This window comes from Mustela nivalis (assembly GCF_964662115.1).
Source record: "Mustela nivalis genome assembly, chromosome: 5".
In the NCBI taxonomy this organism is placed as follows: Eukaryota; Metazoa; Chordata; class Mammalia; order Carnivora; family Mustelidae; genus Mustela; species Mustela nivalis.
In genome coordinates, this window is record NC_139024.1 from 14,122,102 (window position 1) to 14,141,229 (window position 19,128).

Sequence of the window (19,128 nt, forward strand, 5' to 3'; positions counted from 1 at the left end):
CTTTTGTGCTTGTTTCACTTAGCACTTGCCAAAATGATCACATTTTTGATATAATAAATTTTTTCTTCATTTTTTCCTTTATATCTTTCCTTGGTCATAAAAACATACAAAATGGAGTGATATTTTTAAAATTTGTAACCAAAGCATGTCATTTTCGTGTTTTAAAACTTACTGTCTGTAATTTCTAATAAATTACATATTTTCCTGTATATTTAGTTGTCATCTAATCCTCAATGTAACAGGACATTCATATCATTAAAGGTCTAAAAATAAATATTTTGGTTACAGTCAGTCATATCAGATAACTCAAAGGAAGATATGTAATCCAAAAAAATTAATATAGCAAGTTAAATTATTAGAATTTAGCTTTCAGCAACATTTGACACAACATTGTCAGGCATCTATCCCATTCCATTACCTATTTTCTTTTTCTGAGAACACAGAATATATTTCCAGCTTCTTTTGTAGTTCAATTTGAGATTTTTGGGGTTTTCCAGAAAGATATACATGGAAATCTATCTGCTTTCAAACTCAGCCCTCCACACATCCCATATAATTCTTAAATTCTTTGAAAATTTAAGAAAAAAAAAGAACAAAAATAAATATCTGTGCCTAGTACATTGCTTTTTAGTATACTGATTTGTTTTTGTATGTACTTGAAAGTTTAAAAGCATATGCTTAAAGTACATTAGAAGCAATGGCATTCTGTAAATTCTATGGGTATATCCAAAATTTCTCTAAATTAAAATGTTTGTTATTAAATTTCCTCAATTCTTCCGTGAACAGTATTTTTTGGGTCACATTTATAGGCATTGGGAACAAAGTTACTGTCCTCATAGTGCTCATATTGTCACAGGCAGTCAGATGTTCTCCAGGAGAGCTCAGCTCTGGGAATATAGATCTGAGCACCATCCCTGAAAGGGTGAGGAATTGAAATGGTGTCTTCGTTCAGCTGTGTTCCTCACAGCATCTGGTCTTGTGTTTTACAGACAGTTGATACTTGGTATATGCTGGTAGAATTAACAGAACTCATCCTTTCTTCAAATATGTTAAACTGGCTCCTTGCTCTCTGGATTTCCTATCTTTAATGGCTCTGATTAAAGCCTTTCTGGATCCTATCCCCCCCCCATATTAATTTTCTCTTGTTTCATAAGAAATTACAACAAAATTAACAAGTTAAAATAATTTTCAGGGCTGCCTGGGTGGCTCAGTTGGTTAAGCAGCAGACTCTTGCTTTCAGCTCAGGTCATGATCTCGAGGTTGTTAAGATTGAGCCCCGAGTGGGACTACACGTTGGGCATGAAGCCTGCTTAAAGATTCTCTCTCCCCCTCTGCACCACCCTACCACGTTAACTCCCCATCTCTTAAAAAAAAAAAAAAAGAAAGAAAGAAAGAAAAAGAAACCAACCAATACACAAAACAAAAACCCCCAAACCCCAAAAAACCAAAAAACAGTTTTCATTTGTTATCCTCAAACTTTTGTAGGTCAAGAGATAATGTTTAACTTAGATGGATTCTCTGCTCAGGGTCACACAAGTCTGCAATTAAGTAGACAAGCCCATAATATCAGCTGCATTGCATTTTTATCCAGAGGCTGCAACAGGGAAGAATGCACTTTTGAACTCCTTTGGGTTGTTCGCGCAGAGTTCGTTTCCTTGTGGTTGTGTGACTGAGGGCCCCACCTTCTTTCTGGCTTTTGGCTGGAGACCACCCTTCTCTAAAAATATCTCTCTCTTCCCTGCCACATGACCCTCTCCATGGGAAGTTTACAACATGGCTTTTTGCTTCTTCAGAGCCAGGAGGATTTCTCACTCTGGTCAGCTAAGATGGAATCTAACGTCAAGTAACATCTTTATAGGTAGGACTTTGCCACAGTCTGTTGATCAGAAACAAGTCACAGGTACTACCGTAGTCTGCTTATACAGAGGTGTGGACTTCAAGAGGTGGTGGGATCTTTGGAGGTCATGCAATCTGGGTGAAGTCCCTGTAATGCCTCACATACACAGCTCTGTCTTATTACATTACTGTGTAATCCTCTACTGTACATATGCCCTTGCTTGTCTGTCTCTACTTCTAGATTTTTCATGGCAAAGATGTTGCCTTGTTGTTTTCTATGTATCTCTGGATCTAACCTAAAACTTGGCACTTAGTTGGTCTCAGTGAACTTTTTCCAAACAGCTTTATTGAGGTATGATTGTATATGAGCTTTGAATAAGTGAGTGAAGGGTAACATATGGCTAATATATTGAAAATTTGGAAGCAGTTTCTGGTAGTGTATAAAGAAGTAGTCAAATTGGAGTTTTACTGGCACTTCCTTCAAGACAACAATTGGCAAAATTGTTTCGAAGATAAAATAATATTATGATTACTTCTAGACTGTGTAACCCAATGTCTTTTAGGATACAACTTTATGATATACTGTGTCCTCTAACTAGATTCATTTTCTTTTTTTTTTTTTCCTTCTAGATGAGCAAGAGATAGTACAAAAACGTACTTTCACAAAATGGATCAATTCTCATCTGGCCAAGGTAAAGGAAACTACCCAGACTTCTATATTTTCTTCGTTGGAGCCAATAAATCATTAAATGCCAAGTGTAATAAAGGAATGCTGTTGGCACTCTTTTCACTAATACTAATCAATGATATTGGAAGTTCTATCAGTTTAACTGTTGCCTATCTGTGACATTTGCTAACACTGTCTCCGAGAGGAAATGAATGGATTGCTAGAGTCAAGAGCAGTGACTTCATGTCAATTCTGTGAATTCTGATCAAAATCGTTTGTTCAGTCATTTCCTCTGTACTAATGTGTATGTCAAGGGGAAAGGAGAAATCGTGCTCAATTTTTTTTTTTTTTTTTTAATGTACTTGTTTCTATTTGGGACAGAAAGAAGCAAGGAGTGGTCTGTCTTGAGCAAAGAATTCAGTCTGAGTAGATGATGCCAGCATCTGGGCTCCCCTCTTATGTGCTTTGATAGCAAAGTGACCATGGTGGCAAGACACTAAAAAGATTAATCATTCCGAGATTATCCACACTGACATTAGGTTGTATCAGGAGACTGTGTATTTGTACATTGTGATGACTTTGAATATAAATGCTACAATAAAACAAATCCCAGTATGGCAATATTACAATCAAATTAGTCTCATAAATATGCAGATGAAAAAATATGTGAACCAAAACCCATTGCATTTGTAAAAATAAACATAGACAACAGTACAGTTGTCTGAATTGAGTTAACGGATCCTTTTGCTGGGAGTGGTGCCTACAGTGTGCCAGACATAACCCTATGAGCAGTTTTTTGTCAGGGACTTCCCCAAAGCCTCTTTTATAGTTCAGAAGCAAACAAAGCATGGCGATTTATTACAGTCCCATTGTACGAATTAACTGCTCACTGCATATCTCAGCTAGGCTTTCGAGACAGGAAGATGTTGGTAAGACACTTTCCCAGGCTTGAGAAGCTCACAGTCCAGTAAAGACAGCAGACTAAAAGATGCGTCTAGATACAGGATAAACTGGGATTATCTCCTCTATAATCTCTTTCCAAAAGCCCCTGATGAGAAGGAAATTCTCTCATACAGTGGTTGTCCCCAGAATCTGCCCTGTGACAAGGCAGCAAATGCCCCTGGGGGCTCATTTTCTCTGGTCTTGGCTGCCGCCAGCCGGCCATTACTTTACTACAGAATTGTCATTAATTGGGAAAGATTTTTTTTTTTCCAAAATGAAAATAGAGTTACTGTTTTTGTATATTGTTAAAAAGATTACATGTTAATTATAAGTAATATTAATGATAAGCCTCTTACACAGTATAAAGAAAGTAGAAATCACCTTTAAATCTCATGATACTGATACAACCATTACTAACATACTGATCACCATTTTTCTACACACAGACACATGCGATTTCACAAAAATGGTTTTGTAGGATATTGTTGTATATGCCTCTGTTTTACTCACTATATATTTCCATGTTAATTCAGAGGTATGTAATAATTTTATTGGCTGAATTGTATTTTATTATAGATATAATTACTTATAAATTATGAATCATAAATTAGCCAGTTTCCTCTTGATGGTCATTTATGAGTTTCCAATTAGTAAATATTATATAAAATACTACTTTGAAAATCCTTGGGCATATTTCTACTTAGGATAAATTTCTAGAAGCAGGTCAATAGTCAACAGATTTGCATGTTTATAATTTTAATATATACCAAAAGTTTCTGTGAATGCCCATTTCCTTACATTATTAACACTCTGAGGTTAACTATGTTTTCTAATCTGATTGGAAAAAATAACTTCTAATTAATTTTTTCAGGTTTTTAAAATCAGGAGTTGAATATCGTTGTCAAGTCTTTAAAGTAGAATTATTGGGATATGCTCATCTGTGTACTGAATACTTAAAAAGATGGGAAAATTTGACTGTAAGTCACGGCAGACAGTATATGAAAGGCTTTTGTGAAGGGACTATATGACAAGAACTTACTTTCAAAAATATTTTTGTCATCATTTTAGCATTTCTCAAAGTTACCTTACATGTTATGTAATAACTGATTATTAGACTAGGCTTTACCAGTGTGCATGCTTTCCTGTTCTCTTTTCTAGCCCTGCTTTGTAAACTCACCCTGTAATTTCCCTTCTAAAATCTAAGTCCTACCATTAATGTGTGGTGCTAGGCCCTCCCACTCAACAAGTCTTTTCTGACGACCTGGGAAGCAGTGAGCCTGCCCCCTAGCGGATGCTCTCAGGACGGTTGTGGCTGCCCCTGCACCCCCTCCTCCAGCGCCCTCCCTCTGCTCTGGTTTTCCTGGTCTGGTGAAGCAGAATCTAAAATGTAGCACGTCTCCAGAACCTGTAGCATAGGTGGAGAAGTTAAACATCACTTAAACTGTTTTGCACTGTGTATCTCTGCTTCCCAACAACCATGTAAAGTCTTCAAGGCCCATGCTGATTCTTAGAATTTCTTCATAGATCTTACAGCTCTAAGCACAGTGCTAAGTACCACGCAGAAGTACATTTTAATACAACAAGAGCAGCAGAGTCTTTGTGTTTTCTTACTTTGTTAGAATAGTAAAGATATCACATGGGGAAAAATGATTAGTTTCTGGTACTGTGCCAAGTGTTTTATACAGGTTATTTTGGCATTTTTATTTTTTTAAGGATTTTATTTATTTCTTTATTTATTTATTTTTGACGGACAGAAATCACAAGTAGGCAGAGAGCCAGACAGAGAGAGGGGGAAGCAGGCTTCCCACCAAGTAGGGAGCCCAATGCGGGCCTTGATCCCAGGACTGATCTGAGCCAAAGGCAGAGGCTTTAACCCACTGAGCCACCCATGTGCTCCTATTTTGGCATTTTTAAAAAAGATTCTATTTATCTGAGAGAGAGAGAAGAGAGAGCGCAGAAGCAGGGGGAGGGGCAGAGGGAGAAGCAGGCTCCCCGCTAAGCAAGGAGCCCTATATTGGACTCGATCCCAGGACCCTGGAATCACGAACCTAGCCAAAGGCAGTCGCACAACCAACTGTGCCACCCAGGGGCCCTACACAGGCTCTTCTGTAGCACACATCTTCATATGCCTGCTAAGGGGCACTGCTGAGATTTTAATCCAGAAATGAATCTAAAGTCCATCTGTTTTCCCTACTTCACACATTTTTGTGTCAAGGTTACTATTTTGAAAAAACCCAGAAACTTATTACCTCCGTAGCCGCTAGCTCCATCATAACCGTTATGTCATAGAGATTTTGTTTAGTTTTGTTTTTTTTTTCCTTCTACATATTTCAATTTCTTTCTTTCTTGGATCATCTTAAAACCCCAAAACTGAAGCAGAACAATGATACCTATGGTTGTTCTCCTGAACTTCCTTACATGGACGTTGTAGTATCTTGAAAACATAGCTAAACCCCTCAAATTTCTTTGAGGATATGTTCCTTTTCTGGTTCACTTCTATCTGGAAAACATTTTAAACATCCAGTCTGACCCCGTAGCCCACCTTGGCAGAGTTTTAGGATAGCTGTGGAGTCCGTGTTTGTCTGCATTTGTCTCGGCAGCTAATGACAATTCCCCATCATCGCCCCCTCTCTTTCCACATCCTTCGCCCACCTTCATCCCCATCTGAGTTTTCATTTCGAGCCCTCTCTCTCTCTCTCACTGTCCCTCCATCTCTTTCCTATCCCTGGACCATCTCTGTTTCTCCCCGCCTGTCTCCTATCCATTATTACTCCACGCCATCTGTCTCTATCTTAATTTCCCCATCCCCGTCCTTACCTACCTCTTTCTGTCTGATGCCGCCCCTACAAAAACACACGCAACCTGCACATCCTGGGCTTCACAGTCTCACTGAGCTCTCATGTACAGGCACACCCAAGCTGAAATGGAAACACACACTTCCCGCACCATGGCAAAGTGCACCCTGACTTCTGAGATGAGAATGATGATATTTCACTTGCAATAGAAAAAAAAGGCCAACCTCATATCATTGATCTGGCCTCTGGATCGGGATACTGTGTCACTTTTCCAGCTGCCTCCATTGGAAGGCTTGTTTCCAAAGCCATTCTGTGTTGCTTGAGTGTGCTTGGTCCCATCACTCTAGCACCTCATGGACATGGACAGCAGGCATGTGCACACACGTGCACACAGGTGTGCGTGTACACCCGTAGTCAGCTAAGCTTCACAAAAGTATATTTTAGGCCCAGGGTTTTACTAAGTCCCTTATGAAAGGAGCTTCTATAATTTTTGGCCTTCAGCTCCCGATCACTTATCAGCAACATCCAGGCTTTCAGTGACAGAGAAGTCCTAAGTACTCAGGATGAAAACATTTCTCACTAGAAGAAGTAACCCATGAATAAGCAGTTTGACCTGTCTCAACATTTTCTCTTTATCCCCCAAAGCTTTTGAAACCAACTTTCCCTCTTTCTTCTTGCTGATTGAATAACCAAAGCAGTGGTTTATCTTGTAACTAAAAGATAGTCTTCCCCCAGGAAGGAGACATAATTGTTGTCAGCTTTGAAAGGATGTGGTACGCTATAATTTGTTGGATCAGATTGAATCTGGTTTGATGGGTTGTTTGTATGTTAGATTGTTTACTTTGTCCAACAAATACTTGATAAATTTGGACCCTGTGTTAGTCAACTTAGGCTGTTTTAACACAATACTGTTGATGAAGGACTTAGAGAATAAGCATTTATTCCTCATAGTTGTGAAAGCCCAAGAAGTCCTAAAATCAAGGTGATCAAGGTGCTGACAGATTTGGTTCCTGGCGAGAACGCTCTTCCTGGCTGGGTCCTCACATGGCAGAGAAGGAAAGAGAGAGAACTCTGTCTCTCTTCCTCTTCTCTAAGGACACTAGTCCCATCCTGGGGCATCACCTCTTGACCTCATATACATCTAATTACTTTCCAAAGCCCCCATTTCAAAATACTATCACAGTGGTCAGTTAAGGCTGCAACATGGGTTTGGGGGACATATAAGCATTCAGTCTGTAACTGGCCCCAAGTTCATTCTGAGGTCTGGCTTGAAGAACACGAGAATTTCTTCCAAACTTATAAAATAAGGATGAAAACTCAATCCTGACCTGAGGATTTCATTTTATTGTTGGTGATCCCTGTAGTACATAGCTCTGTGCTCTGGAATCATTCAGATAATCTCAGAACCAAACCATTTAAGGAGGTAAAATGCCTTTTATTCCTTGGTTGTCTTCTTTTTCCCCTATAATTTTCTGATGACATCTACCAATAAAGGTAAGGGAATGACCCATGTCAAAGATATTTTTATGCTAGTTGCCAAGGTATTAGTCTTAATTCACTTATTTCTTATGCTACAGAATGTATCAAGTTAGTTTATCTCTAAGAACAAGAAAAGAGAAAGGTGCTAATAAGTTGGCAGAGAAAAAAAAAAGAGTTTCAACTTTTTTCTAGAATATAAGTTGTAAATATTTGGCAGGATCTCAGTTGTGTGAGAGCTTCTGCAGAGTAGTCATGGGAATGTTTGGGATTTAAACTGGAATGGTAAACCATTTCACTTTAAGTTCCAGGATAATATCTTGCTACTACAATGTTGTCTTTAAAATTTTTAAGAAAATTTAAAGAATAAAACTTCTATTTTAAAGGACAATTTAAAAGACTCATTATTTAGATAGAAAATTTGTATCTATCTTCTACAAATTTTCTTTGGAAATTGAGTATATCTAGAAATAACTTTAATGTTAGGTTGTATCAGATTTATGAGTGAATTGAGAAGTAGAGAAATCGATTGTTCTCTCCTAAGATCATTCAATCTTGGCTGCATTAGGAGATGTTTAAAAGATATTTAACGGAGATGGATTTAGGGGAGTGTTTTTAATGGGAAAATTTTAATTTTGTTCTTGGCTGCTCTGCTCAGTTGCAAATTAACAAACTATTTACTTCTAATTAAATAAAATAACAAGCCCTTTTACTGATGGCATTCCATTCTATTATAATAATTCTTTATAAATATTATGACAGCTGTATGAAGAGATTGGTTGCAAATAAGAGAGCAATCTGTTTAAAAAAATACTTTCCTTAAAACAAAAATGTTACTGAAGCAGGGAGAAAAACCAAGAATCTTCTGTGTATATGTGTTTTATGCCATTTTTAGTACACAGATGTAGATTTTCTGAACTTGTGGATGTAATTAGCAGTTCATTTTTTAAAACGTTTGCTTTGTTTTCAAATTGAAGCCTTTATGGTTCTGCAATTATGTAAAACATTACACATCACAAATGGTCAATGTAATGAAATGTAACTAACAAAAATTAGTGAGTTACATTTATTTCATACACCTGATAATTCCTTTCGGGGATGGGGTTTCTTCAGACATGAACTCTATCATTTTCTTTTCAGGAAGATACCTGAATCTTTCTTTTCTGTTTGCCCTATTAGTGAAAGAAGGTATTTGTTTTTTTTTTTTTTTTTTTAATTACAAATGTTGATGTTTGTAATTAAACATTGATGTTGATTTCAAGTAATGTTTTTTCAAAGTTAGATCCTGATTCAGTTCTAGCTTCTCATCACTCACTGCTAAAAATATTTTTTGAATTGCATTCATCTTTTACCATGTGCCAGTTACTCTGCCCTCTCAACTCTGTCTTCTATTTAATTTAATCTTTACTACAAGAATCAAATAAAAGTATAATTTTCACCATTTCACAGATGATGACCCTGAAGCTTAGTGTTAATTAATAAATTCAAGGTCACATAGCAAGTAGATAAAAAACAAGATTTCAACCCCAAGCCTCTTAAGTTTGGGCATTAACCATTGTGTTACCTATTTTCATGCTGCATTTGTTTCTTTAGCTATTTAGGCCCCAAATATCTTTTAAGGATCTAGTATGCATTAGAGGTTGTGGACACAGTGGTGAACAGACCTGTTGTCCATGCCATCCTAGAACTGATATCTCACAGGAGAAACAAACAATTACCACAAGGTGTGTGGTAGATGCCATGAGAGAGAAGTACAGGGTGTCAGGGAGCCCAGGGCAAGCACAGCTAACCACAGGGGAAATCGGAAGGAAAGCATCAGAATAGGCTTTCAGAGAAGAAACATTTTAGCTAAAGCTTGAGAAATGCCTGTGGGGTTTGATACATGAAGGAACCAATGTTTTTAAAAGATGAGAGATGAGAAAAAACATGGTACTTTAAAGGAAATGGAGGAAGTTCAGAATACCTGAATATAGGATTCCAGGAATGGGCTGACAACATTGGTCAAAGGCCAGTCATCAGGAGGATTTCACCTGTATTATGGGCAGTGGGAGACATTACAGAATCTTAGACAAGAAAAATAAAATTATCACCCTGGCCCTAAACATTTCTGTCTCTCTCTGTCATAAATTAAAATAGGAACAAGTAACATTAATGGTGAAGTAGGAGAAAAGTAGACACACTGAAAGACATATAGGAGTGGACTCAGTAATTAATCAGAATCTTGGAGAAGAGCCAAAGATGGTATCTAGATTTCTGACATAAGCAAATGATTGAGATCATTCTTAGACATAGAGAATACAAGGTTCTGCAATTATGTAAAACATAGAGAATACATGGTTTGAACAGGTCAGGATGTTAGGGCAATGAAGGTACCTTACATGTTCGTGAGATAGAGTATTAGCTAAAACATAACACAAAATCTGGTATGAGCTGTTTTAATAAAGGGTAGTTTTAAGTGTGTGTCTACTGAAAGGAGTGATCCAGAACTAGTAGAGGGGAAGAGACTTCAAAAGAAGGGGAGAAAGGTTGTTTCATGACCACAGGCTCTCCAGGAGGCAAGATGGGATAGAAAATTAAGAGCATGGGTGGAACATGTAGGTTTGTACCAAAGGAGAGACGTCCCCTTCTGGAGACCAAAGGAAATAAGAAGGATGAGTGTGGATGTGCCTGAATTTGAGATGCGGTGAGATGAGGTGGACTTGAATGTGAGGGAATTCCTACCTAAGGGCTGTTGTTTTTTAGATCTGACAGAATAGCCTTCGTTTCTGAGTAAAGAATTTAGGTTGGGGACAGCTGGATGGCTCAGTCAGTTAAGCATCTGCCTTCAGCTCAGGTCATGATCTCTGCTCAGCAGGGAGCCTGCTTCCCCCCACCCCCACCCCGCCTGCCTCTCTGCCTTGTGATCTCTTTCTATCAAATAAATAAATAAAATCTTTAAAATAAAAGAATTTAGGTTGGGGTAAATATTTTAAACATTGACAGTTATAAAGATGTTAGTTCTTTCACATTTTAAAATTTATCTATCTTAGCAAATTCCTGAATTTCATGCGCGATTCGTAAGCAATGGTAATTGTATTGTGCCACTGTGGCTCCCAAAGGAAGCAACCTAAAGATGTGTTTTTCAAAAAACTTTCACAAGAAGTTAGATTTTTTAAAAAGATTTTATTTATTTATTTGAGAGAGAGAGAGAGAGCGCACACACATGTGAGCACACCAGTAGGGGGAGGAGCAGAGGGAGAGGGAAAAGCAGGCTCCCCCCTGGACCTAGGCTTCCTAGGTCCTAGACTTCTTAGGACCCTGGGATCAGAATCTGAAACAAAGGCAGCTGCTTAACTGACTGAAACACCCAGGTGTCCCAGAAGTTAAATTTTTATTAGAAAAAGAGAATGTAAATATTCTTGACATTACCATTGGCTTCAGAATTTTGTAATTTCACATTTTCTCTCATTTCATCAAATGAGATAGAGTGTTATATTCATGTGTAAATCCCCTGATTCAGTCTTTATGTTATTTGCTGTGAAATAAATCTGTGGTTTGACATTAGGTCCTTAGGGAAAAACAAATAGGTCTCAAATAGTCATTGTTTAGTGTTTCTATAAATGGAGCTGCTTTTTAATAAGAAAAAAGCAGTTCTTTCTCCATCTGCCAAACTTAGATCTATGGGGCTATTAAGGATTGGCACTAAATATTCTTTCTAAATACGGTCTTTTGGATGACCCCAGGCATGATATGAGCATCTCCTCACTTTTTAGAAGAATTTTTGAAAAGCATTATAAAATGTTATTTAGATTCTGTTGTTCATTTGCCAAAGCTACCATAACAAAGTACACATACTGGGCAGCTTAACATGGGAAATTTATTATCTCAGTGTTCTCAAGTCTAGACAGCCATGCTCCCTCTGTTACCCTGGGTAGAACCCATCCTTGCCTCTTTCTAGATTCTGGTGGTGGCCTTCTTGGAAAACGCTGCTCTTAGCAATTTTCATGCGTCATAAAATTATTTTCAGTACATAGCATAAAAGAATCACTCTCCCTAAGTTATTTTATCCCGTACAAAGTTGGGGTTATTCTTTCCTCTTTTCCTTTGCTCATACACCATATCTGCCCCATCAACAAACATCGGTGACTTTATTCTTCAGAATTCATTGAGAATCCAACCTCTGCTCACCACCTCTGCTACTTACTACCTTGGTTTAAGCCACCGAGTCTGTTGCCTGGATGACTTGAACAGCCTCCTAACTTAAATCCCTCCTTGTGGCCTGGCCCCTCATCAGTCCGTTCTCAATGAGACAGCTTATTTGCTCTCTTTCCTGTCCATGTCCCTCATTAGTATATAAGCATCATAATGCAGGGATTATTTCTTCTGGTTTGTTCACTGCTACCTTCTTTGTACCTAGATAAACAAGTAGGTTCTTTTATGCTGTATACTGAAAATAATCTTATCATACCTGAAAATTGTTAAGAGCAGAGTTTTCCAAACAGATTTAAAGTTGGGCTGAAACAGTAGTCATTGCCTTTGGTATTTGGAATTAGATGTATTTGGAATTAAACTAAGTAATTAAGGAAGTGGAAATGATTATGCTGTCATAGGAAATAAAAAAGAATGGGAACTGTCTCCTCACCTTTGACAAGGAGAGATGGAAAATCATCATAGCAGTGTTTTTATGAAGGCAGTGAAAGAGAAACAGATTACACATACAATTGTAGTTACTTTACCTTGTTTCTGGAGATATTGGAACATCTAATTAGATTTTCTGAATATGATGGCAAAACTTTTAGATATTGAGTTAATTTTATGTGGCCGCCACCAGTGGTTACAATCATGATTTTACCGCTCTGGTCCAGGGTACTTTGGCATTTTTAAACAATTTAGTGTGGTGGGCTCTCAGCCAGTCTTTGGGGAGGTAACTCACTCCACATCTGCTGGTCAACCCCTCTTTCCTTCCCACTGCTCTCTGTTCCTGTTGTTCAGCTTGTTGCTCCCACCCAGCAGATAACCATCAGGGAATGAGCACGCTATCGACTGGCCCTGTGGTGGGATTTTTCTCTGTACACTTGCTGTCCTTCAGCCTGTGAAATAGTTCCTATTTGAAACCTGCGGAAACCAGAGGTAGTTTGACTGGCTTTAGAAGTAATGGGTCATTGCGTATACAGAGGTTTCCAGAGTGCACGGAGCACACCATGAGAACCTGCCTTTGCCTTGGGACCCCTCTACAGCCTGTGCAGAAGGCCATTTTGAGAATATTTTAAGCTGTGATTATGTGTAATTTTCAGCAAGCCTGACAGTGCTCAACAGTGTGTGTGTGTGTGTGTGTGTGTGTGTGTGTGTGTAGTGTGTGTGTGTGTGTGTGTGTGTTTGTGTGTCTCAGTTGGAGTCAAGAGTCATCTGCGCCCTGTGCTTTTATTTTAGGCCTTTTCTAGTTCATTTTTATTGGTATCAATGGGTATCCAGCAATCACAAATTTTAAACACTAGGGTATTTAAAATGCCATAGCTTTTTTGTGTGTCATAAAATGTTTTCAGAGCTCTTTCCCCACGTGGGAAAGCATTCAGTAAAAGACTATCCAACGGTTCTGAGATTCAAAGTCATGATCATAAATGAAGACCTGGGTTGGTCCTGGCATGAAACAGGAGATTTTGCCCTTTTATTTGCTCAAGACCAAATTCTTCACACTGTAAAGCTCTTTGATAGCTGTGGGATACTTGAGGCTAAGGAACTCTAAGATTCTAGCAGATGTGTAGGTATATCTGTTGATAAAGCAGTAGTATGCTAGTAATGTTTTGAGGTAGATTTATATCCTTCTACATTTCTGAATGCCTCATACCCAATGCTTCTTTCACCTTAACTGACGTGCATAAGATTATCCTCTTATTGCAAAGTTAAAAATGGTAAAAATATTTTTAGTCTATCGCCATAAAAATGTGTTATTTTTGGATATAGGCATATAGTGGTCCATGTGAAATGGTTCTATTTATTTGTTTATGCAGGAATATATGCAGGAATGTATGTATGTTTAACTGTTTATCAGCAACATTCAGCTGTGTCTACATTTGTCGTTTACCAGTATCAGTTGGTCAAAAGGTTATAAAACATCTTTTTGCATCAAATACAATCAGGTCCCCTGAAAAGGCACACTTTCATCAATAAAGTATTTTTGGTCACTCATGTGGGTCTGATCAAGGGGTAGCAGTGGAAGGGCACTGAACCGTAAACTGTTACCCTCAAGATGGTGTTTACAAAGTAATAACAAAATGGACCCACGTGTCGGTTGTGCTTTATTTTGTTGCAAGTAAATGAAATGATCTTAAATTATTTAACTAAGAAGTGAAATCTATTGAAAAGATACACTCTCTGACTGGGCAGGAAAAGGTTAGCTCAGCAGGCTTGGGTTGCTCAAACTCTGTACATTGCAAATAAAGACCTATCTTTAGGAACTGTCCTTAACTGGCTCCTAGGAGCTCACCTCTGAGCCTTTGGGAAATTCTGCCTGATAGGAGTGTTTTGTATGCCTGGACCTTGGGCCATGCTGTTCTACTTTGATGTGATCAGTTTAACAATGTGTTTCATGGTGAAAACCTACCTGTTGGGAAGTGCGGGAGTTTGAGTAGCTGAGGCCAGTTATGTAAGCACTGTATGCCTAAGTGACAAAGTCCAAATAAAAACCCAGGCAATGGGGCTAGAGCATACTTTTCTGGTCTGTGACACTTCACATATCATTGCATACCATTCTGGGAAAAATTAGGCATGTCCTATGTACTTCTCCTGGAAGGTCATTCATCCATAGAAACTCATACATGATTTCTCTGGGACCCTACTTTATGAGCTTTGTCCCTTTGCTGATCATAACGTGTCCATTCACTGTAATTATTTGTAATCATTAAGTATATGAGCTCTTCTGAGTCCTGTGGGTCCTTCTAGTAGAGTTATTGAGGAGCCTTGATGTACTGAGTGACCCAATCTTGAGAAAGACTGAGGCAAGTGGTTCTTGGGGCCTCAACAGCAGGACCTGGTGATAATTGTATTTAGGCCATTGCCATGTGACAGCTTGATTCCAGCCAACTTCTGGATCCAAGCAGAGAATGTGATGGTGCAGCTCAAGTCACTCATGTAACAGAAGATGGGACTTTAGCACAAACATGACCACAAGGGGACACGGTGTGAATTAGGCCAACTATTTTCTATGCCAGTATGTATTTATACACATAATGTTTCCATTATTACTATTTAGTCTTTTTTTATATCCATTCACATTTAAAAGTGGCCTTTTATTAATAATTTTTTTTTTCTAGTAGAATGACCGGCACTTCAGCTGATTAGGTATTACTTTTCATATTAATATTAGATGAAAATTACATTTACAGGTTTATGTATTATTCTGGAAACATTTATGTTAATACCTGGCTCAAAGTTTAATATACCTGGGCTCAAATGTAATCACTTACAAGGGGTATGATCTAAGCCAAAAGTTTTTATTTCATGCCAAATAGTTATGTCTGATACATCTTTTTGGTCCAAATTGTTCTCTTAATCCTTTTCCTCTAAGTAACGTAATTGTTGCTAGGGGCATAAACTCAACACGTGGCAGAGCAAACATGGCCATCCTTTCATGAATAAAAGAATGAAAATAGATGGTAGGTAAGGCTTAAATATATACTGATGCTTATAGACTAGTAAAGTGACTCAAGATACACACACACACACACACACACACACACACACACAATGTGAGAGAGTGGGTTGTCTTCCCCAAATAGAGGAAATGGTCAGGAGAAATTATGTCAAAGATACCTGTACTTTTATACTCCATAAAGATCAGGGATGGCTTTGAAGCTCATCATGTGTCACTAAAGGAGCTGCATCACAAAAATAAAGGAGGTGGAGAAGAAACAGAACAAAGCTCCATGATGTCTGTTTCATTCATGAGTTAGCTCCCAAGGGTATAGCCAGGCACAGAGCCATGCTCAACTTCCCTGTGTTTCCAGGGACTTTTAGATCCAGGCAGTCCTCTGAGAGCCAGAATTTTAGGTTTAAACCTAGTTTGAGGAGAGCTGAGAGAAGGGAGTAGCTGCAGAAGTGAAGTGCCTCCTGCTCCGTTCTCTTTCCCATCTCCGTCTCCCTCTCCTCCTGACCCAACTGGCCATTCTGTTCTTTGAATAGCCTCAGATTCAGCATGAATATATTTTGGTTCCACTATAGAACATCTAAGTGTGACTGTCAAGTCTAAGGAGAATATAATTTTTAAAAATATTGTACCAAAGAAAGATAAATATTAAAAACGATAAATGATAAAAAATGATAATTGTAGTTATGAAACGTACCTGATAAGATTTCTGCCTCGTGCTTAAAACTGAAAATTGGTAGGCAAGAGGAGCAAAAGCACATTGTTTTTGTTACTCCATTAAGTCAGGCTCCAATTAGTTACTTTCATTCCAACCCTTTCTTTTGGCTGCCAGTACCATGACCTAAATCCTGCCGAAGTATTCAGATTGGTGCTGTAAATATCTATATATGTGACAAGGAAGACTTTTTACCTAAAGGTTCCTTACTAAAACATTGTTCCAAAAATAACTGTGATATAGTCAAAATAATAAAGGTCTCCTCTATTTGATCATTTGCTACATGTAAACAATTCTTTATGCAAAATGGAACACCAAAACTTGTCCAATAATCCCTAGAATGTTTTTATTCTGATGTAATTTTTGATAAATGTTTTGTTAATTTTGCACAATATTTACATTATATGCAATTGGATAGAGCTTATAAAAATATGAAGATCATTCCCTATTATTCATTTTTGCCAGCTCTTTATAGTAAGTCTGGCCAGAGGTTTATTATTCCCCCTCTTTTACAAGTTAAGTAAAAATCGATTACATCATGCTTGGTCTTATAATTTGGTGTGTTGAAAATATGTTACCTGTGCATTACAAATTAAATTGATACAAACATTTTTATTTTAAGGAGAAATATTTTCTCCCAATTTCTATTTAGACTGGTAATAGCCATCAGTCTACATATCTTTACCTTGTGCAGGAAGACACTGGTGGAAAAATTTCCAGAAGCAACTCGTATTTCCTATAAAAAGAGAAATTCTACATCATGATCTTATTTCTGTGTATCTCTAAGATTCCCAAAGATATTAGCAAATAAGCATCACATATCTCTGTTGAGTGTGATTCACTCACCATTTACACGATTATTGCCAATTAGTGCCAAGCACTGTGCCTGGTATTAGGTATATAATGATATATCCAACTTCTTTATCTTCAAGAAACTGCCCCATGATCTGAATTCCTAGAGACACAGATTTGTAAATAACCAATTGTAATGCAACATGATCATTCTAATCTGAACAATATATTTAGGGAAAAAGAGGGATTTAATTCTAGTTGGAAAACTGAAAAATATTACCTATGATGAGCTGAGTCATGAAAATTGAGCAGGAATTTACGAAGCAGAGAAAGAGGGAAGTGAGGGGATTTTAGGTATCTGTTCTTGAAATAAAAACTATCTTCCCTTCTTTATCATGCAGACTGAAAACTTCAATCATTCCTCCAACAAATACTTGATGAGTTCTTACTGAGAATAAGATACTCAAAAACAAGATATTCTGTGTTGAGTTGCAGTCTGATTGCCTGGAAACAAGAGCTTTTTCTTTACCCATTATATATGTACCACATTTTAAGAGCCATTAATATGCACATAGGGGCTACAAAAAAATTTTTAATTGCATTTATTCATTTATTCAGTGAGTCATTCCACCAATATTATATATTGAGGGCCTGTCATTTACCTGGACAGAAGGATTCAAGAGTTATGTGTATCCAGATAGCATTCTGTGGAGAACAGAGGAATCAGGATTGATCTTGGTGATGGCCACAGTCAGAAAGAAAGGAGAGTGAACAAGGCAGACTCATCAAAGAGGTTTGGGGAAGAATAGATGAGGGAGAGGTTGGTCCCAGCAGTCAACACAGAGAGGCTGATGAGCTGAGTTGCTCAGTGGTCACTACTGACCCACTGGTTGTGTCCATAAGCCTGTGCAGAAGCAACTGGTGGCGGGGGAAGGTAGACTGTGGGGCAGCCGTTGATTCAACAGGAGATACGTGAGTGGCAGAAGAGGTTCACAAGAAAATGGTCTTCAAAGTGGAAGAGACGAGTTTGTGTTTAAAGGCAGAATGGGAGCTGCCTGGGTGGCTCAGTCCATTGAGCGTCTAACTCTTGGTTTTGGTTCAGGTCATGATCTCAGGGTGGTGAGAGCAAGCCCCAGGCTCCGTGTGGAGTCAGCTTGGGACTCTCCCTCTCCTTCTGCCCCTCCCCCTACTCCCTACACACTCACTCTCTCTCTCTCTCTCTCTCATGCACAATCTCAAATAAATAAGTAAATCTTAAAAACAAAAGTAAACAAAGGCAGAATGAATGAATGGATGTGACTTGTTTTTTTTTGTTTCAAATTTCTTGGAATTTTTATCATTTCAAGAAAATTCCCTGCTCTGTTTCATTTTCTTTATATATTTTCAGGTTAACACAGTATAAGAAAAACTTCATTTGCATTTGTTCACTGAATATATCACATATTTATTAACTTTTCCCTCATTGTTATGCTGCATTTATATTACTAGGATACAAATGGACATTCTGCATGATAAAGAGGCTGCATTTTTAATGATTACATATAACCAATACAATAATTTTGATTTTTATCACACTGAATAGTTTTCATTGTAGCTCAGTAATAATTTTATTTACATGCTTAGAATATAAAGTCATTATTTTTGCTATATTAATAATAAGCAGTGTGAATAGTGGAATATAAAAGAGAATGCCTGAAAAATGAAAACTCTGTTATTTTTGAACATGTATTTCACAGCATGAGGACAAAATGTATTCAGCTGTTCATTTTATAAAGAGAGAAAATGCGTTTAAAATTAGAATTGTGCCATTGAGAGACCATAATTCATGTGGTTATAGGAGAAATATAAATGCTTTCTATCAGTGGGTAGAGAAAAAAAGTCTCATTTCAATAAAACATTTGGTGATTAAATATCTCTACATAGAACTTTTCCTGTCTTTTTTGTTTTTTAGAAAGAAAGACAATTGGATAAAGTCAGAAATATAACATTAGGCTTTTAACGTGTTTCAGTGAGAACCAGAAAACTGTAGAGCTTGAGCCCAGGTAATGAATGGAAAAGCTCTCATTCTGTGAGAAATCTCAGTCCTCCACTGAACAATAGCATTGTTACTTCTTTCCTTCCTCCCTCCTTCCCTCTCTCTCTCTCTTTCTTTCTTTCTTTTAAGAGAAAGCAAGCACAAGCAGGGAGAGCAGCCAGCAAAGAAGTAGAACCCATGTGGGGCTCAATCCCAGAACCCTGGGATCATGACCTGAGCCAAAGGCAGACACTTAACCCTCTGAGCCAC

General features: G+C 37.8%; 1 protein-coding gene across 26 annotated transcripts in view; it reads left to right on the forward strand.

The window, feature by feature from the left end:
• The window catches only part of SYNE1 (spectrin repeat containing nuclear envelope protein 1), a 464,577-nt gene that overhangs the window by 86,637 nt on the left and 358,812 nt on the right, over positions 1-19,128 (forward strand). For all 26 annotated transcript variants that reach the window (XM_082730051.1, XM_082730052.1, XM_082730041.1 and 23 more), the window contains one exon: positions 2,467-2,528. In XM_082730051.1, the coding sequence (XP_082586177.1) occupies positions 2,467-2,528 (62 nt within the window). The remainder of the gene's footprint in view (positions 1-2,466; positions 2,529-19,128) is intronic.